General features: G+C 40.1%; 2 protein-coding genes across 2 annotated transcripts; one reads left to right on the top strand and one right to left on the bottom strand.

Moving 5' to 3' along the window:
* Positions 1-249: 249 nt before the first annotated feature.
* On the top strand, positions 250-19,894 carry LOC109863867 (protein phosphatase 1 regulatory subunit 3C). Its single transcript, XM_020444513.1, has 5 exons — positions 250-825; positions 11,044-11,295; positions 11,381-11,905; positions 12,445-12,997; positions 16,729-19,894. Exons 2-4 carry the CDS (start codon positions 11,050-11,052, stop codon positions 12,619-12,621), a joined length of 948 nt encoding a protein of 315 aa, XP_020300102.1. The 5' UTR covers positions 250-825; positions 11,044-11,049; the 3' UTR covers positions 12,622-12,997; positions 16,729-19,894.
* On the bottom strand, positions 17,811-22,093 carry LOC109863868 (serine protease snake-like). The gene is made up of 6 exons (XM_020444514.1): positions 21,912-22,093; positions 21,346-21,500; positions 21,030-21,139; positions 20,620-20,873; positions 20,304-20,473; positions 17,811-20,197 (listed from the first exon to the last, which is right to left on the bottom strand). Exons 1-6 carry the CDS (start codon positions 21,985-21,987, stop codon positions 20,030-20,032), a joined length of 933 nt encoding a protein of 310 aa, XP_020300103.1. The 5' UTR covers positions 21,988-22,093; the 3' UTR covers positions 17,811-20,029.
* Between the last annotated feature and the right edge of the window lie 143 nt (positions 22,094-22,236).

Genomic DNA, 22,236 nt, shown 5'->3' on the forward strand with positions numbered 1-22,236 from the left:
AGATAAGATCCCGTTCGTCTGGCGCCATGTCGAGTTACGTACGGGAACGAAGAGAGGATCCAAAAGCCTGATGTGCGGTGCGTGCGGCCGATATGTTGCAGGCGACGATGCACGTGGCCCGCGCCCGTAGTGATTCGCGAAGTCGGCGCGATCACGTGAACGTCACGCAAGGTGGCGAGATGCGCGCGCCGCGCCGCCGGCCGGCTTGCGCGCGGATCTCTTTCCGTTCAAACGCCCGACAGACGACGCAGCAGTAGGTACGGCGCGCGCCGATTCCGCGGCACACAGTCGGAGGTTCAGACCCGCGATATATTATATATATTACTGCAGATCTCGCGAAACGCGAACGCCGACTCGATCGAATGAAGACGAGATAAGACGCCCGCAGTTTGCTCGCATCCCGTCACAGTTGGTGATGAACATCGCGCGTGATGCATCGCTTAGCCGTCGCTTAATGTAACAACGAGTAAGGGAGAGACCGTAAACCGGATTTCACACCCCGAATTCTTCGAAACAGTCTTGACTTCCTGTTCCGCGCGCGTAAGACCGAAAACTCAAAATCACGTAGTGTTGTGACTTCGCACTCAAGAGAGAATTTTCACTTAAAAAACAGAAAAAGTCTCACAACACTGACAGCTCTCTCGATCTCTCAAGTTTTCCGGAGCAAGAAGGAGCGAACGCGAGGAAGAATTGTAATCGTGAAGAAAAAGAGGCAGTAAAACTCTCAGTGGAATAAAGAAGCAAAACGCACACGTGAAGACTACCATCAATTCTACTTCTATATCATCACGTTTGAAGAGCTCGAGTCTTTATTGTGAGAAACCAGTAAGTAGCAAATTGCTCTTCATTGGTCTGTTGACATTTCGCGAGCGGCGTTATATCGCGCGAGATTGACCGATTTGAACTACTCGCAACCACTTTGCCAATGTTATTACATAGTAGACTATATATCGCATGCATAGTTCGTCGTAGTTGAATATGACATACGTTTTAAGGGTTCTGATATCCGTTAGATCCAGAAAAAAAGTACAAGAACCTTTCAAATACATATAAAATGATTTTAAATCTTTTATATATATATTAAATCTTATTACATTAGTGAAAACAATACATTGCAAATAAGCAAAATGGTACAAAAGAAAAAGATTTTATTTAATAAAAAATTTGTCATGTGCAAAACTTGGCGCTGCTAGACTTCTTACAATTCGAAACTTCAATTGCGCTACCACAGTTGTGTTTAGAAAATCCTGCGGCGCCAACTTTTCTCTCCCTTATACTACTTTGTTATTTGCAATTCCAACTGTATTAAATTGATGTCAAAAATTTAATACCTAAATTTCAACATTGTTATATGTCCGTTCATAGAAGAAGTTTCTTATAATAAAAGTTTTTGATTGAGACTAGAAAAAATTTCACCAGTTCGACTGTCCAATTGTTCAACTCGTAAATGAGTCACGGTCGGCCTCGCCGCGCTTGGCGAGAAGCACTACTCTTGAGACGAGAAACCTGGTCTCGCTGAAATCCAATACTTCCATACTAGTTTCGAATAGGCGTCGCAACTTTGTAGCGTAGTAGTTACGATCATATTTTATGCAGACGCATTATTACAAACTGCGCGGCGTCCGCGCGTCTGCACCGAACCGTCTGGACGGTTCTCTTACGAGTCTGGAACGATTTGCGGTCGCGCTTTGCTCCGGAACGCGAAAGCGCGACTCATCAAAGATAATGTATCTTCAAATCCAAAGCGAAAAACTAATCTCTGTTTGCGCAGCAAATCTTCCGACGCCACGCATTTAGCTCTAGACTTGCTCTTCTCTCTCTCTCTCTCTCTCTCTCTTTACGCACTCGCAAAATTCAGATCAAGTTCCGGCCTTGTGCGAGCCGCGAGTATTTCCAGCAGCGGAAAATGCTGACAACAAATCTCTTTGTGACGTCCACAATGGATTTAGTTGTCTTCTTATCGAGAACACGATATTTCCGTTGTAGAAAATACGATGTAATTGCACTTCGAACAAGTAGTTTAAGCTTGTCTAACTAATTGACGCGTCACGTGATTTTATAAATATCCGGCGTGTGAGGTTTCAAACGAAAACAAGTAATTAGAACAATAGATAATGTGTAAATTCCACACAACAAACTGTTCCAATTATTTACACATTCAAGCAAGTGAATTCGTAATCATTTGCCGCGGTAACTTATGTTGTACGCGCACATATTTGCTATGGATTATATTATCCATTTGAAAAGGAATTTGCTGTTTACAAACACAAAGCTCGAAGATAGATATTTCGTTATATCGTATCATTAACTCATCTCCCCGTTTCTCTCTCTCTCTCTTTCTCTCTTTCTCTCGGTCAAGTTTATTTTTAGTCGTCATTACGAAAGGTGTCGTTACGCGTTAGCGTTACTTACGTGCGTAATTAGACACTCTCTTAGAAATCTCGTTGTGACGATGCGCAAAAGCGCAAGCTGGAGGTTGAAAGATCAATTCACAGTGTTCAATTTGCAACAAATTACGCGCATATTTACTTTCAGAGCATATTGCTCTTCTTGCGTTAACAAATAAAAAATGTTTAATTTTATTAATTGAATTTTCAATAGTTTTTCTCGATGTCGAGTAATCTCTTTCTTTTTTGTAATTTAGATAAAAAATCTGAGAACAGGAAAAAGTTTTTTTTTTTTTAATCTTATCGACCGAATTTGAGGAAGTTTAATTCACATGAATATTTCGTTTCCTTAAAAAAATAAAAATAAACCAATTGAAATTTCTTTACACGCATCGAGCGTTTTTCTCGACGGACACGTTTCTTCTGCGTGGACACGCGTCGAACATACGATATCTAAATATTCTCTTGAAACCGGTTTGGTAGCTTCCTGGACACACATTCGTGGCGACGACGACGACGTGTGCGGTGTGTGACCGCGTGCTTTCGTATCTCCATTAAAAGCCCTGCATGCTTTCCAGTCAATTGTGCACGCCCACGTGTTGCGAGCCCCACCGGCGTATTTCCATTCAAATTTTTCACGCACGTGTAACATTTCTCTGCACACATTAATGCGCGTCCGGTGCACCCACTTCCAGATAAAATCCGACTATCGGATTTTCTCGATCTGTTTTAGAGTATCAATCGGAAAATTGAGCGAAAAGCAGTTTGAATAATGTAAAATAAATAATCTCAAATAAAGATTTCGTTCAAAAGTTTCTTTTTTTTTTCTAATTGTATTAACTTTGTTTCTCACACTAAAATATTAATGACTCTTTAATATGACTCTGCAACGCATTATCAGTGCAGAAGTGATAAAAAAAAAACCAATGTTTAGAAATGTCATAGTAAAAGATATCTTATCGCTCTTCCGATTTTGTCTATCAATTCTCATGCATCTCTTGAACTTAAAGCGCCACGTGATTCTTGACTGGCGTTTCATCAGATATCAGATAGGCGTAAAAAACAGGTCGCAGTTAAATCAAATAAGAGCCAAGTGTAACTTTAATACGCAATAGGCATTGTTAATATTATGTGTATATATATATATTATATTTATATTTATATTAAATTATTATCTGATATTTAACAAAAGAAGTTTGTCTCAATTTGATGCTAGAAAAATATATATATTTTTAAATTACAATTTCATTTATCTATTTTCGACACGAGCAGAAGTCGCGAGAGGAAATTTATCGACTTACATAAAATTGTAACACTTCAATGGAATTATCTGTAAAAATGCTCCTCACAATGAACCGCATCACGCGAGCTGAACGTAGTCAGATATCCATGCGACGAACACGTGAGAGAAACGAGTGCTCGTGTATAAACGCGCGACGTTTCTCACAGACATTAAACGACTACGACAGTAGTAGAATCAGGCTATTCCGTGTCCTGTGTGTGACGAGTTTCTTTAACTTCTACTTTTTCTTTTTTTTTTTTTTTTTTTTTCTATCGGCGCCACTGAGGTCGGATTCTCTTCGGTCTTATCGCCCCCCTCAAGTTTCTGGTTCGAAGCAGTAGTGATAACTGATATAATATCCTCTCTCTTTCTCTCTTTCGCTCTCATCGATCACGGAATCTTACCGAACAAAGTTTAATTGCAATCCGAATCTGCGAATCTGGATGTTAGAGCATTGTGAAAATGTCCGTCGTAGAGACGACGACGGTTGGTTTGTTACCAGTTACTCGAAGCAAGTATACTTAATGTAGCGTGTGTGATCAGGATGCACACAATGATTGAACGTTTTTTTAAATGAAAGTATTTAAAACCTTCGTCGCGACTGTGCGCGCGCGCGCGCGCTTCTTCCGTTTTCTTTCCAGACTCGATTTACACGCTCATTTCGTATGACATGTGTGAGAAAAGGTAAAACCGGCTGAGGAATGTCTTTTCTCTTCTCTCTTCGCTATCCTCTTGTCATTTTTTATTATCGGCAGCTCTTCTTGCTGTTTAAATATGATCGCACTAACACAGCTGGTGTTTGCACTTGAATCATGAATTACATATCGCACAAGTAAGGTTTATGCGTTGCTGAATAAATTGCCATTATCCAGCCGTCGATATCATCTGATGAGCAGATCATTTAGTTCTCAAATAAAATAGCTGTGAATAAATATTGACCAATTCAAAATTTTTTTAAAATATGCAGTTTTTTCGTCTTTAAAAAAATTGAATTTTCTGTTAGCAGCTAAGTCGACAGTAATTTACGTTGCGTAATTATACAATACAAATAGTGTTAATACGTAATATATCATGTTACAGAGCAGAACCTAGAGTCGGGATTTTTCACGTAAAGAAAACCTCTTACAAGCAAGTTTTCGGCAATCTCTCTACACGATCCCGAGTTCGTTATCTATCGGAAGAACTTGTTTCTCCAAAATATTATAATGTTTTGTTGTTGTAATAGTTTTGTTTTGATAACGCAAAATGTGTCTAGACGTTTGAAATAGTACAAAGAACTTCGAAAGAGCAGAAAAAGTTCAGGGTTTCACATAGTGTTTACATTCTTTTGCATATCACTCACATTCTTATGGCTTCTACTCCGATGCACAGACCGAGTAATAAGATATCGAGATTATCGTGGGTCAGACGTGCACAAAGGTTTCGGCATCATTATTTTCGTGTCATTTGTCTCTTATGTCAGATAACAACAATTTTTTTTTTTTTATATTTCATGCTTGTGTGAATTCAAGATTATAGTAAAATTGTAATTTTAGATATCGTATCAAGCCTAAGTTAATTCAAGCAGAAGGAAATTAATTAAGAGCGATTTGATTGCTTATGCATCTGGCTATGTATATGCATTGGCTCGATCGTCCTTATTATTAATCGATTATTGTGAAAGCAGTATCGCAATTTTTTTTACTGATAATATTTTCTAGAATTTTTCTACTGCTTACAAAAACCAAATGTCACGTTTGCTCGCGATTGATACACTTTTTCAAGATCTTTTCGACACCTTATTTTTCTGCTAAACCGGAGCAAGGACGTCAGAGTTGTTTGATACTATTTTTATAGTATCTGAGTGTCGCGAGAGAGAAACCAATTACTATTTTCATTCACGATTGTCATTTTATCTTGTTTCCACCGACTGACTCACGACGACAGCAGCACGACGACGACGAGCTATTTGCGGAATGTCTTATTCATGAAAAGCAAAATCAAGAACGAAACGCATACACGCGCGGTCAGTCGTGACGCCGGTCACTTGCTTCTTGTCAGTGCCGTTCCGAAACATGCGGCCGATAACGTCATCAACAACGTCACTTGTGATCCACCCACCATCTTAATCGCTTGCGAGTATATTTCTCAACGCGATTTTTTTAAAGCCACCGCTCCGTTGCCGACTATCAAGCGAGAGAGAGGAAAAAATCCTTCGCCTGTACTTTTTTCCTCAACGATAAAGAACATTTTGAGCTGCAAGGTGACTTCGATTGTGTATCGGGAGCAATATCGCGCGCGTTACAGACAGCGGGCGTGACAAACAAAAGTCAGGCCACATATCGGTAAAATTAAAGTCGATTACGCATATCGACGTACATATATATATGTGCCGCACATTGATGAAATTTTCTTGTTTAATTTCGAAAATGTTTGTCAGTATAAAAATCATATTATAGCGCTGCTGAAATTTTTTTTCCTGCAAACGTTGTCAGTATACACACATGGGTGTAAATTTACACGATAACGTCAATATTAGAAAAATGTGATAAAATAAATCAATAGATTCATAAGTACATTCGTACTATTAGAAGTAGCAACGTTTCCGCAACATATTCCACTTCCTATTGTTTCTCCATAAAATTTTAATTCTATACAATCACACAATTTTATTATTTTTACAATCATTTTTTGATAATATTCTTGATTTCTCCGGGCAATATGTGAGATACGTGCAAAATATATATATATACGCGACAATATATTTTTATATAAGCTTGGTGCGCGTAATATGACTTACGTCATCGCGCAGCTTAAAACCCGAGTCTTAAATCTCACATCCTTTGCCCCCCTTAAAGTTCTTGATGAGCTGTCAGATATCTATCATATACCTTCCGTTTATTCCGAGTCGCTAACGAACCAGATATTATGTTATAAATAGAACGTGTTTAGAGAGCCGTATTGAGATTTATGGGACAGAGTGACGTAGGAGAAGAGAAGTTTATGGGACAGATTCCATTCTCTTGATAAAAAACAATTGCACAAAAGACGTCTATGTCGCTCCCCCTTTATTTCATTTAACGAAGTCAATAAACGGATCGTATCTTTTCGTAGGGTGTTCTGTGTGAAAGAGATAAAAATGTTAACTACAAACCGACATATGTTTGTAGAGAAACGTTATGGGAGGAAAAGGCTATTATTTGTGCAACTCTCACAGACAAGTATACTATCCACTTAGAATATCATTGTTTTAAGATAAGTCTCTCATGTATTATCACTCTAGATAAATTAGCAAGATTTATATTCTAAGTGAAGACAGATCGTTTTATCTCGATTTGTTTAGTTGAACTCTTGGTAAATATTACGATTTATTAAAAATCGAAGAAGAAAATTCGCTTACTCGATAATTTTTCTTTTCAGTTTTGTCATCAATGTAGATATGGTGGTTTTTTTACATGATTGCGCGAGCTGTCTCGTGCTCGTTGTATACATTACATGTTACTGACGGATTCATGATTCGACGACACGAGAAAGACAGAGAGAAAGAGAAAGAGAGAGTGTGTGCCCGTGTCACATGGCGTTAACATGTGAGATTACGTCCGCGAACAAACTGCAAAACGATATCTGCGGCCGTGAACTTGGGGATTTACAAACAGACTTTAGATTAAAATTTTTCATCAATTTCATAATAATATTTATATATATGTTAGATGTATAAAACTTTTTGTCGCACATTGCCAGTTGTAATTTTCCACAATTGTGTAAAACTCTCAAAGATGTAAACAGATTTTTTACAAAGATATAAGAGTAAAAATTACACGATGTGCGACATGTATGTTGGTCAATCAGGTTTTTTTATAAATATTATTTATGTGCTAGAAAAAAAGAAACGAATAGAGAGGGACAATTTTTGAAGGATAAAAATACACAAAATTTTGATCTTCAGCACATCGCGTTCGTGAAGCTCGCGAGCAAATGTTATGACCGCGCGGGGTTAAGGTTCCCTATTTCGAGCAATTCGTAATTAGGCTGAGCCGCGTCGCTTTTCCGCTCACTTTGACAGTGTCCCGCGAGTAGAGGTTTATATCTACTCCCTTAGACAGCGCGAACGAGATTGGACCGGATCCAAGGCCGTGACGTGCTTCTTCACGACACAAGTCGCACAAAAAGGCGCTGGGCTTCGTTTCTAAATTTGACTGCGAGAATGTCCGAAATAGTTGCGCGACTGCGCAATTTTCCGCATTGAGTCACGAGATCGGATGGTGTTCATTCGCCGACGAGAGAAAAAAAATCGCGTAATCGCGATTTTACACCGCGCCACATTTAAACGCCAGAAGACTTTTTTGCCAAAATGTTGAAATAGCGTTTTTTTTTTTTTTATACATTTGCAGTTTGATTTTATATGTAACATTTTAAGATTCTTCTCAACGATCTGTGCTCGTTAACATAATTGTGCGATCGAGTAATAAGATGGACAACTTGTTTGAAAGTTACACGAGACAGGCTTTTTTTTTTAATTCTGACAACTCTCAATTAGGTGATCTTTTTTTTTTCTCTTCTCCGGAATCATCCGAACTTAAACGCTCGTTCTGGTTTCGCGTTACAAGATATGGGACCTTGTAATTTGAGATGAGAGACGAGCTCTTTTCAAGATGCGTGGTTGTCGAGATAATTTGAAAACAGTAAGTGTTTTAAATAAGTTTTTGTTATTTTTTCAGCGGAAAAAAACTCGTGTGACTTGAAGTTTTTAGATGTCTGTTATTTACAGACCGGTCCAGTGGTCTCGCAGTCTGAGTGCAGGAACTGTGAGATCCCGAGTTCAAATTCTTAGGATTTTTAATGATTCGGCCGCGTCTCTAACTGAGCAGACGCGCAAACATATGCGTGCAAATTAATTATCGTGGGCTCGATTCGTTTCGCTTTTCGATTTCTTTTTTCTTCTCGCATGACAAAAAAGTGTCACGGACGAATGTCGGCGCGCGATGACACGTCGAGAAAATACAATTCGCCGTGAATAGAGATGTAACGAGGCAGACAATCGCAGATCGTGAGTTGAAGTTCGTATTCGTGGTGGTCTCTCTCTCTCTTTCTCTCTCACTCTACCCTCGGGAACGATAAAAATATCGCGGCCGAATATATCACGCCTGTGCACGCGACGATGCACCTGAGGAGGAAAGTACAAACGGCTGTTGCGATCGTGGTCGAGCCGATGAATACAAGTGCAACGAGGCGTGTCCAAGACTTATTACTTTGAAACAGGCTCCCAAGATAAATGCAGATTATCATAACTGTTATTTGAGATACAAATGTAAAAAGTTTCGTTAATACAATACGCGGAACTTGGCCGTGTAATTATGTTTAAGAAACTGAATATTTTTCACATCGACAATTTTATTTCTTTGAAATGTATCATATAAAAATTACTGCTATAACAATTAAATATATATTTAATTATCATTAAAAATATACATGTATACGCTTCATACAGATGCAATTACTATTATATTATGCCATAGAAAAAATCGAGTTAAATAATCGATTTCATCACAACTGCGTGTCAATTTGACATGTTGATAGCAATTCTAGCAAGGTTCGGAAAATTACGGGCAAATAATATTTAACAGAGAGCGACCGATAAAATTGTTTGCGCGATTCGTTTAGACCAAACAAATCCGAGTTACAAGACGGATATTGACAGATGAAGCACACAGTAACACAATGACACGCGTCGACCTCGATCCTGACTTATGCGCGAGATGAACGATCTCGTGAACTCTAACGAACAAATAAATAGCAATTAAACGCCTGAGTGCGTCAATTAAATCTCGCTCGATCGTTTCGAGCGCGTCGCGATCTGATGATTTCCAGACGCCGATTTCGTTGTAGCTTCCGTGTTACGATCGATTTTCCTTGGTGCGTGTAAAGATAAGCGCACGATTTAAGTGGTAATTTTGTTACTGTGAAATCTGAACCTCTCTCATACACACCGAGATTCACGGTCTGCCGATTCCCAAGTGTGTCCGCGCGCTGTCGTTCAGTTTCGGTCTGGTACGTATCTGTGTGTCCTCTCGCGGTTTGCTCCTCGCGCGACAGAAACCGGTCCTCCGACGAGAAAGAAGAGCGCAAGGACCAGACCGCCGGTTGCCGCACTCGCGAGTCGTAATTCTACTCCGCGAGTAACATGATTACACGTGTATGGCCGCCGCGCTGTCGCGCCGACACGCAAAACTGTATCAAACGGCAAAATTACGTGCGCAGAACTCCGACGTTCTCGCATGCCGTAAATTATAATAAGCTCTAACGAGAGTTGAAGTGGAATAATTAGCTTTTTTTTTCTGTGGTTTTTTTGCGGCATTATAGAATGCCGCAGGTTGTGCAGTAACGCGACCTTGTGCTCGGGCGAAGATAAAAGATCTTCTCTTTGCGTTATTTAAAAATTTCACAACACGATTGATAGAATTGTTATGTGCAAAATAAATGAAGACATATGTCGTTTATTTAATTAAATTATACAGGCGTAACATTTTTTGAGTAAAATTATTTTAGTATTTCCTGCATAATTTTATCTCGAGCTTATATCTTTCTTACGAGATAAAACGGATCTTTTATTTATTGTTAGACTGCCGGGTGTTACGATATCGCAATTAAAGGCTATCGCGTCTCGCGACTCAGTTTGTTAACACTGCACTTTGACAGATCGTATCTGACGAAATTTGTAAAATAGGATTATTTTGCGAGATATATTGCGAATAGATAGCTGGATAATATAATTTTGAGGCTGGTCGTTATCTGCGTTTGATTACTCGATAATTGATAATTCGACAGAAATATGTTAATGTCAATCGCGTCCGCGTCGTCTTTATCATACATATACCAATGAATTTGCACATCGATTGTTTTCATCGCGAAGGGAATGCGATTGGGAAATCGATGAAACATATATTATGTATGTCTTATGTATGTAATCGATCTACGATTGGCATTTTGATCGATATATCTTATTGAATATTATTTGTGCGTGATCCACGTGATCTAGGAATGATCCGAACGGTTGATGAAATCGCTGGCAGACGCGAGACGTTCCTCGCGATTTTGATATCGTCGCTGTACATCAGACACAATTTCGCCCACGGTGAAATTAATATCAACAGTATAGCGGCGCCAATAAAATTTTACCGGAGAGCAGAAGTGCTAAAAGTGGCACAGTTCCAGTATTATCTGGTTTCTCGCGAACAATTTATTTAGCGACCGTTTCCGTTATTAGAACTGCACCTGTTCAGAAAAGTAGAAAATACAAAATCACAAACTCCTCTAACAAAGTTTATTTCTATCGATGTTACCTAAATACGCAAAATAAATGGTGATAAATAAATGTTTCTATTCGTGTGTTCGCAGGTCTAAATGTGTTCGATAGCGATGCCAGCCGAACTGATCCTGGGGCACAGTCCTCCGGTGTACAGCTCCTTCCTGTACAGCCCCCTCGTGGTAACAGCGCCCACGATAACCAACAGATCCGTGTCACGCAGAATCAGACCGTGTCTCTCCTCGGGATCCTTGCCTCTGGACTCACTGCGGAATAGTAACGATGGCAGCAAGCAGAAGAAACGAGTGGTGTTTGCCGACGATCGTGGTCGTCCGCTCACGCAGGTGACATTAATTTTATTTTTTTTCGCGAATCGCGTATATCTGTGTAGATTTCTTATTTTTCAACAATTTTTGACTAATTGCGCAGGTTCGCGTGATGACCGAACCGAGCAACATGCCGCCGCTCTGGAGCACCGCTTACGTAGCCGGTCTGACCAGAGGTCTGCTGTTCAGTTCGTCGAAGGACCACGATCAGGACACGGCGCAAGACACAACGCCGCCCTGGCAGCTGACCTTTCCGCAACCGGCGAGCGACTATCTCGCTTTCCGTCAGAAGCTCGATCAGAACAACGTCTGCCTGGAGAACGTCATTCTGCGCGAGTCCGAGCAATGCCTGATCGGCACGGTGAAGGTGCGAAATCTCGCGTACGACAAGGAGGTTGTGGTGAGAGTCAGCAATGACTCCTGGACCACTCACGAGGACGTTTACTGCACGTACGTGGAGCAACCGGGGTCAGCCGGTGCTCTAATCCTGTACGACACCTTCCGCTTCCGACTTACCTTACCTGTAGCGTCAAACATCATCGAGTTCTGTGTGCGATACCGCACCGATGGAAAGGAATGGTGGGACAACTACGACGGCAAAAACTATTTGATTCGCAAGAAGCAGGAGGTGAGAGCGCTTTTTATCTCAAACTTTAAATGATTTTTAATTCAATCTACAGCTAAAAACATGATTAACTTTTTAATATTTGTCAAATACACATATCGGTTATGCCACTTGTAGACCTTGACATAATACGTATAATACGTACGACGTTTCTTTCCGTGATTGACGGTTTGTTTGCATAACAAACCTCGTAAAAAATACTTGGTTCTATTTATAGACATGTATTTGCGAAGAATAATCAATATTTTTGTCGAATGTTTTCAAGCAACGACGATTCGTTCGTCAATTTTGAAAAATGTGTTCTCTAACTCAAGTACCGTCAACGGATATTGAAAGAAAAAGATGCTTTTGAGAGATTGCTTCCTATCAATAAATATTAAAATTTATCGCATCTTATTGCTGAAAAATTTTTGGAAAAAAATAAATCATATTTCTTATATATTTATGAAATTATTTTTTTTCTTTTTTATAGTTAATAAATTGTGTCGAAAAGAGCGGAATCTCTGAAGGAGATAAAATGCACATTATACGTGTGGTTTCAGCCAAGAGTGCCGACCGCGCGACTCGACAACAGCCAGACGAATTGCAACGGACTTTCGAACAACGACGAGACGAAAAACGGCACGCCGCGTATTTCCGAAGCCACCAGATTAAACATGCGCACTTGGAGCGAGTTTGCGTCCTGGCATCATCTGACAAACGATACTCCCTATTGGTGAATTTCTCGGCGAGGAGGCCGTGCCCCCTCGTTCTGATGTGAATTTGATTAAAAATCATCTGTACGAAGCTGTACACAAAACTTTTCCAGTGTGTTCCTTCCTCTGGTAAAATCCGCCGAGACGTAGATTACGCGGGACCACTTATCCAAGGCATCCAGCTAGGCAGCAGCGAGAATCACCAGTGATGACGGGAGTGAAGTGGGTGAGGACGAGAACACGAGAGGGGAGAAGCTGCGCGACGACGATCCCGAATTCGAAAGAACGAGGAAATAAGACAAGCGCGCGTTTCTGCAGAAAAACCAACAACGGGACGTTGATAACGAGACAGCGCAGAGTGGTGCGGACCACTCCGCGCACGGATAACACAATCTGCACGGTAAGCCCCCGATTCTCGACTTATCTCTCTCTCTCTCTCTCTCTCTCTCTTTCTCCTCGTCCTCTATACAAGAATATTTCGCCGACTCTAAATACACTTATTTTTTCGATAAACGCTCCTAAAAGGAAACAACGGTCGCGATAAAGATTTTGAAATAACAAATTTATTCAACCGATATATTTATAGATCGCAATAAAAGGATCGTGGTAAATATTCCGTATCGAGCATTTCGTGATCACTTATATAAAATCACAGAAAAGGTAACGTTCACTTTTTTTCTTTGAAATTCCGCCGAAGTCCTTAATACTAACGTTCAAACGCATCGAATTTCCTATCACGTTCCTCACATTTGATTCCTCCGGCGACCATTGACTTTCACTGAGAAACTCGAACTATCAGAACCGAACGCTCCTGCTCTCTACTTCTAAGTCTAAGTTCCTTTTTTTTTTTTTTTGCGGACTAGTCTCTCTCTTTGCACGCGACGACGTGAAACAAGAAGAGCAAATGAAAGTCAAAAGACTCCCCGTTCGGGTCTGCTGGTTGATAAACGGCGTAATGGGTGTGAGCGGTGTCTCTACTCTCGGAAAGTTCAGAAAGCTATTTCCTTGTGTTCTAACGATCTCGCTTCTAAGAGATATGTAACGCAAGTACCCTATCGTCTATTTACGCTCTATGGTCTCGCGCGCAGACGGAATAGTACCGACGCTTCTCGCGTGATCTATTATTAACGGACAAGTGCAACGAGCTTTCTTCCTCCCCGAAGGGGATGCTCGAAATATTTTTCTCGGACACGGCTCTCACTCGCGCGCGCTGTTTTTTTTTTTTTTTTTTATAAATCTTTGGAAATCGAGCGCGGAAATTTGCATTTTCTTCACACAATACCGCGACGCGAATTTCAGACGCGAAGCTACGTGTCTTTCCTCTCTGCGAGCGGTGAATATATGCTCGTCGTCGTGGCTTGCGACTTTCTCTCTATAAATAACATAGACCGCCGACGTTGCCGAGACGCGATAACAGGCACACAACCGGGGAGTCGCGCGACTCTAATCGCCTTAACTAAAGGTTGTTACCACGCAATGACAAGACACATACCGATATTTTATTTTCTCTCTCGATCTCTGCTCGCCCGTATCTTTTTTCCTCTCTTCTTCTCTCTCTCTTTCGCTCGTTTTTCTATCGTTTTTATGAATTCATTTTCTCGCCACACAGAATTTGTGTGTGTGTGAACAAAATGTAAATTCACAAACTTGGAAATGGAGAAATCGTTTTTTTAAATTTGGGAAAAGAAATTTGATGACCTTTCCCGTTAAAAGGTACACGGCGGTCACGAAACGTCGTTCGCGTATAAACGAATGGTCAGATCCGCGAGAGTATAAATGCGCAATCTTGAATCTTTATACTCGATTCTCGAAAAGTTTAACGCAGAAAGTTAAAATGTCGAATTGCCAAACTGTGTAAGTGTGTTTTAGTCGAGATGGCCAATGAGAGCGAGCGACGTATAAATCTGCCGTTGATAAATGTTATATAAATAACACTGAAATCACGAGTGAATGAAGGGGAGCCAGGCCCACGCTCACTATCGTCGAGAGCGACGATAACTTTTAATTGCTCTCCTTTTCTCTCAGGGAGCTCCTACGTATGTGCACATAACTACGTATATATTCATTCACCTCTCACACGGGGCTCTTTCTTTCTCTCTCTCTCTCTTTTTCTTCAAACGCTCTCTTCGATTTTCTTGAATTTTTTGTTTAAGCAAGGAGACAAGCCGCGTACTTTGTTGCGTGGCTTTCCACCACTTACGCGCTGTCATCTAAAGTGCTGTGCCACGCTTGTAGGTCGCAAAGATCGCAATTACGCTATTCAAGACTTAGCGCAAGGTTGAAGCTAGCGGCAAGGTCTTTGGAAAATGTTCATTGCCAAAAGGATATAAAGCGGCCCTTGACACACTGCCAATCGCATAATTGTTACGCTTCATTATAAGTGCGCAAACTAAACAGATCTTTCTGACTGCAAAAAAAAAGAAATGCCTTCGACCCTGATCCGCGTGATATCAGACCTAAAGATACAAAACCGGGGGATTCAACCGACGCGAGACACATATTCGATTTTCACTCGTTCGACCAACTTATCGTTCGTGTGTGTGTTTGCGAAACCCGACCCTGGTGCGAATGCGTTAACCTACTTCGTATGGTGCCGCTAAATCGGTCTATATTTGCCGCCGGCTTTCTTCGCCGTTTGGCAACGAATGTAACAGGTGGCTTTTAGTGATTTTAGACATTGTGACGAACCGCGGAAAGAAATACGAGACAAATCGCGCGACGAGAGAATTGCAATTGCGTCAGATCAGATTACAACGATGAAATAGAAAAATAAAATTAGCTAAAAAACCTGAGGATTTAAGTAATTTTCTTCATGTAAAGTAGAATATAGTGGAATATATTTCATGCTGCGCAATTTGCTGAACAATTTGCGATCGAGATACAACCTGTTTTGCGCGTATATCGCGCCGTAACTGACTAAAGTCGTATTTTCGAGAAATATCTGGCGATATCCGTCATCAACGTTTGACTCGGCGGATGTATTCGATGCCGAAATAAATCGATGGCCTTTCGCCCCTCGAATGCAGATCCGGTTTATCGTCTTTTCGCTCATGATGCAATTTTAGAACAAAGTAATCAAATCACGGGCTGTCGAGTAAATAACGCGGAGCGCGTTCCGATAAGAGTTCGCGAACTGAAACCGCAGTTCCCGGTATATAATCCCGCGCGTGATATGCGTGGTTGTGAGCGATAAAGGAACCTGCGAGAAGTTGCTTTTAATCCTCGGAGCGCATCAAAGGCTCGTCGAAGCCGGTCTTCTTTATCTATGCGTCTCTCGACATTGAAAACGCCGTTGGTATCTGTACACGTGCGGAGGAGAGAGAAGCACTCGCGACTTCTGAGTGTATCCTGTGTGTGTGTGTGTGTGTGTGCAAGACACACATTGTGTTGTTCGCGAGGCGTGGTTGAGAGAGAAGTGGCGACACGGGATCATACGTACATATATATCGGGCACCGGTCACGCCACGGCGCGGTACCACGCCTTGGTGAACACACGCCGCGAGAGAAAAGGGCGAAATGAAAGAAAGAAAAACTTTAAGACGTCTAGACGCGTGGGACGGCCGAGGTAATCTCGACAACTTGGAGCGGTGTTGCTCGGCGGCTGCTGCTGCTGGATCCGCTCTCGCTCGCTCTCGTTCCCGCATTCAAGCTTGCGCTCGTTCGAGGACCGTTTTAATGCGCCAAGTTCCGCGTACCGCAGGCGTACCTCTGCGTACTCGGGGACACACGTACATTTCGCGTGGCAAAATATTTATTTTCGCGTGTATTTATTTATTTTCACATCTCTTGAAAAAACATCAATATGTACGATACTATATATAACTGTACTATATCTTGAAATATTTATATAATATGCAATTAACCTGCCGTTCGATATTTCATATTGCTGTTTTATTTGTATTACATGTATTTATTTTATTCATGTGGTCTACGCAATTATTAGAATTTTATTTGTTTATTTAAATTTCATCCATGTTAATTTCTATTTTTTATAAAAAATTTAGCTTTACTTGTTTTGTTTTATAAGTGATTTTTTATTAGTTTTTTTTTTTTTTTTAGAATTATTATGTTATCATTATTGAATCTTGTTTTTATCAATGTTTATCGCGCTCTTTGTTCTTGCTGTTTCAGATCCCAGCACCCGCAGCGTCTCATCGACCGGATCATCGAGGTCGTCCAGCGTCCGTTCTTCAGGTCTATGTTAGCGTTCGTCAGCACGGTTATCGTCGCACGTTATATCTTCTCAAACGTTCTTTTCTTCCTCCTTTACTTTCTCATTACTGGAGATTTTCGGCTTGCCTTCCGGATCCGAAACAAGTCCAACGTTGACCGGGCTTTCATCTTTGCGTCGGTCAGATCTCGCTGATCTCGTCTTATCGGTCAATATTATAGTTCCTGGAAGCTTTTTCTTTCTGTTTCTCTTTCCTTGTCTCTTCCTGTTCTTTATGCTCTGATGCAAGAGGAATTCACTCTCTCTTTCTCTTTCACTTCTTTTTCTTCTTCTTCCTCGTTATTCCTAACACTATCCTTTTCGCGGAACACAGATTCTCAATCGAATGCGTTAATTTACTTTACGAATATACAAATGACAAGAGAGAAATACATATGTACATAGTCTCAGTAGTTAGTACTTGTGAGATCGCACAAAACTCTATCCCACGATGTATGTCTTAGTGTGTAAATTGAACTTTGTTTCGTAGTGCTATTGCATCTTGTTACCTTTTTCGAGCGTTTTGTGTCGAATGCCTTTTTTTCAGCCTTCAACGCATTCGCACTTTGGTTGTCACATTGTCTGGATAATGCTTGCGCCATCGAGTGTTGTAGAAAATGTTGCATTCGTAAATTCCGACTGCAAAGAAAAACCGCGAGATAAAGCTTTTTGCGATAGATATTCGCAGAGAGAAAGAGCGACGATGAGCACAGCGGTTCCTATAACCAATTGATTTGTGAAAACTCTAAGGAAATAAAATTATATCGATATAAAAAAAAAGATAGATACGTAATGAACTGAACAATGTGATATATTTAGTAAAGTAATCTGACGATATTATATTTTTATATGATCGTTTTCTTGAGTATTCACAAATTAATGATCGGTTCACGAGACTTCTCCGTAAAACTTCTCCGTGAGAACGCTTGAAAATCGTTCAGGCACGACGACACCACTTTCTGACACTCAAGCTTCTTTACTGCCAATTAGTCGTTCGAGAGTGTTTTTTTTTTTTTTTTTTTATATCTTGCATATATCCAGCAAGCTTTCACGTAGAGGAGTTGACTCTTTGTAATCCACTATTTTAATGGTTTTTCTTCCGCAGTGCTTTTTCACAATGTTGATACTTCGTTGAAAATCCTTCTGAAACTGTTTCTTTCTCGTAGAGTTTCTCAGTAGAAAACGAATGCATGTTTTTCCGGTGTGTGTACGAAACGGTGTGATGTGTTGTTATGTACTTGTTTCTGTTAGTCTAACTTTCGCGTGAAAACGAAAGCAACATTCAACTGCTTAGAAATTTGAGTTTTGCTTTCAGGAACGACAGAACGCGCGCCAACCAGAGGCGACATTGCTTTCGCGCCCAATCTAAATTGTAGAAACTGCCGCCGGGAGAAACATCCGCCTGTGCGCGAGAGGGCTGTAACTAATGATTTATAGACGTTATTGTTGCGTCTCCCCCGCATCGCCGAACATCGACGTTTGCTTTCTCTGCCGATGGGAAATTTTTCGATCTGTTCTTTCGAAGCGAGTAAACGACAGAGCTCCGTATTCTCGCATCACGTCTTCTTTACCTGGTAACGGGATGATTTTTTTTTTTTTGTTTGTTGTTGTTTTGACCTTCGATGTGTCTTTTCTTCATTAAATTAGTTTTCCACGTTTCTTTTTAGATTCTCTTTTTTATATATTAGACCTTAGGTTTTTTTGCCGAGAGAGATATATCGAGTGTTAATGTACGGTTGCGTGAGTGTGTTGAACTTGATGATGAAGATATATGTATACTTTTGTGTATTATATTCTTACGAAGATGATTTTACGTTTTATTTCCGTGAATGAAGTTACTCATGTGAAAAAACAAGTTATCATAAGTTTAAGTAGTGCGACATTTGATCAAGTCTACGACGATTTTGTGCATATATGTATGTACTATATTTTAGTATGTACTAGTATTCATTGTAGCGCGCGACTTGATTGCGAAGAAACATAAGCGCGAGATACGATCGTGTCTCTAGACACATGCTACATGGTTCACACTAGTATGATCGTCACGAGAAAGAAAGAGAGAAAGAGCGAGGGAGAGATCTTTAAAAATGAATTAAACTTGAAGCGGGCACAAGTGTAATATATCTCTTTAGCACGTCGACTGTTTTGTTAAGTTTTTTGTATATATAGAATTTGAAATACTGGTTCTTTTTACATATCGTGTCACACGCGGAATCAGTAGGTATTTTAGCTCAGAGAGTGCATATCACATTTTATATAACTTCCACTCTCATTTTCAAGAAATGTTATATAGCCATTAATCACATAAAACAATTACGAAGTAACTAAAATTAAAAGCACTTTGCAAACAAATATTGCGGAATGTACATGGTAACGGCTAGTCTTATAGCAAGAGGAAGCCACTTTGCGCTCTATAATAATCCCAGCGTGAGATCCTCGCGGCCGCGTATGTACGCGTGTTGTTTTCTTTCGAGAGCTTTAAGACTGATAAAAACTTAAACCGCGCGTACATAAATGTAAATTATAAGCGTATTAAGGAGATTTTAATCGCGTCTCACAACGAAAGGATCTTATTTCAGTGGACAATTGTAAGAATTCTCGGATGTTTACCATAAGATGTTTTTTTTTTTTTTATCGCTCACTGTTGATTGAACTCTTGTTAACTTTTTTCATTTACCGTATTTTCCCTTCATACATGTTGATTTTCCACTTACCCCCTATACATATATTTTTTTAATGTTTATAATAATTTTATAATATATACATATATACGTATACGAGAGTGTGCGAGAAAGTGTGAAAATGTACACTAGATAATTAACAAATGTTTGTGACATCGTTTTTATTTGTTCCTCTTTTTATCTCAATCGTAGGGATCGAATGTTATGTCCTATTTTTACAGCATGATAACAAATTAATTGTAAATATATATATATTATATCGTATTTGTTCTTGTGAATGAATTAGGATACATTTCCAGTGCGTCAAATAAGTTCCAGTGATTATTGTATCGGGTCGTATGTGTATATACAAAGTTTGGGTAATAACATTGTAAATACCAATATATGATTATTATCTTTTTGCAATAAAAGTTATAATAATGTTTATAATGGGAATGCGTTTTTGTTTATTTTATTGATAATATTATCTCTCACACGTCGATTCTCTCGTTGTTTTTATAAATTTATTCAAAACAAAAAACAAACAGTTTTACTCTTTTTTTCACGGCCAGACAATATTCTCGATCCAATCTAGATAAGACTGGACTCTGGTGTATATAGCCGGCATCGATTTGAAAGCGCAAAACTTGCCGAAGCTCGTTACACCCACGATACTGTACATGCAGTAAGGATCCTCGAGAACCCGTTGCAACGGACCACCGCTGTCACCCTGAAAATGACCGATATAAAATCAATTGTTTTGTAATTAATCAAGTTTTCACACAAAGAGAATGTTGCTCGAGGATGTTGCAACAATTTTCAAAATAATCGCGTACCTGGCAGGTGTCTTTGCCGCCTTCCATTATGCCGGCGCAAAGCAGGCTCGATATCAAACCCTGTGGCAACGGTTTGGTACCGATATCCTCGGCGTATCCCTCCTTGCAGTCGTCTTCGGGTATGTAATTCAACTGAACTTTCATCAGTTCGTTGCTGCCCTTGTTAGAATCTGCATCAGTATATTAATCACATCGCTATCTGTCTCGAGATATAAAAGAACTAATACACAAACGTAAAAAAAAAGATATACTAATATTAATAAAAATTATTATGAAGAACAATTTGAAAAAAAAAAAAAAAAAGAAGAACACCGACCGTAGGAAGTTTTTCCGAATCCAGAAGCGATGGCAATTTTGCCGGGCACTTGAAAGTTTACTTCGAGGCATGCGGGTCGTACTCGGGAATTAAATTCCAGCGGTCGATCGAGCTTGAGTAACGCTATATCATGATATCGTATTGTGAACACGTAATCTGGGTGCTGAATTCTTTCCGCGATGTCTCTCTCCTGCATGGTTTCGTCCGGAGTTGTCAAGTCGTTCAAACCGACTCGCACTTTGGCAGCGGGACCTCTAAAACGCGCGAGTAGATAATCGCGTAGTAATAAGACGAGGTGTTTCAATTCGAACAAATACTGTATTTCTCGATTAAGAAAATTGATACGTTGCATAACTCAGATAGAAATATACGATTGTTGTTATAATGATGATTGTTGGTGAAGCAATTACCTGTCCGGAGATTCCATGCAGTGCGCCGCCGTCAAAACGAAGCTCTCGGAGATGACGCTTCCTCCGCATTGCCAGGATATGTCGCCATCCTTGCCGTAACCGATCACTGCCTGCGAAACGTTAATTCAATTGATCTACTATCGAAATCGATCTTCACAAAGATCTACGGACGTATCGCACGCGAGTTTTTTCAAACAGTGCGTATCACGCATATAAAAAAAAAAAATTGCTGAATGCTGTAATTTGTACGTGCAATTGTTTTTATATTGTTTGCAATTTCCCAGCGATATTTTCATTCGTTATATTTGTTTCTTACCATGTGCGGGAATTCTGCGGGTTTCGCCGCGACTCCGCCGACGATCAGAGGCGTCTCGACGATGGTGCAGCGAGAAATTCGTTTCGAGCCGGCATTCAGGCGCAAAGTCGGCACGTTTTCGGTCTCGTAGACCAGATCGGCATATTCCTTGCATTCTACAAAATCACTCAGACCATTGGAAAAAACATAGAGAAGGAAAGAAAAAATTTGCGAAAATTAACATGATTCAATGTGCATTTTCTTTGTTTGCACGACAGAGTTAGACGAATATTACTCATTACTCGTGTGGAATTCTATATATGTACGTACTCTATACGCGAAGTACGTATAATTCACACATTAATTTATCTCCCGTGCGTCATGATTACTTGATTGCACGTCTCTCTCACAAAATACACACGTTTTTATGTCGTCAATCTAAATTAAAATTATGCGCGCGCCAATGCGTAGCGCCAATCAAACTTGGCGTAAAAAGAAAAAACAGATTTTTAAAATCACTCTCTCTTTTTATGTTATTACTTAATAATAATTTTATAACTGACTATGCGCACAATCACATCACTCACTTTCCTCACACTTTCGTGACGCGGAATTTCCGAAGAAAATGGCGATGAGTAACGCGATTACAATTGATCCGTGCATGTTTACAGATAATGGAACGCTAAGAACTAGCGCACTCTCGTCGAACGGGGGTCTTTTCGGCAAATTCTGATTTTTAAAGTACGGCCGACAATGGGAAGTGAATAATGAGGTGCACGATAATAAAAACGTCGTTCGTTAACGATCTGTCGGAAGAAATGTCGTTAATACGACGATATCGGAATACTGCAGCTTACACACAATTGTGCGCATTTGTGTACGCGCGCGTGTATATTTTCTGACGAGAGATAC

The sequence above is a fragment of the Pseudomyrmex gracilis genome, unplaced genomic scaffold (assembly GCF_002006095.1).
Source record: "Pseudomyrmex gracilis isolate BER0280 unplaced genomic scaffold, ASM200609v1 scaffold_14, whole genome shotgun sequence".
NCBI lineage: Eukaryota > Metazoa > Arthropoda > Insecta > Hymenoptera > Formicidae > Pseudomyrmex > Pseudomyrmex gracilis.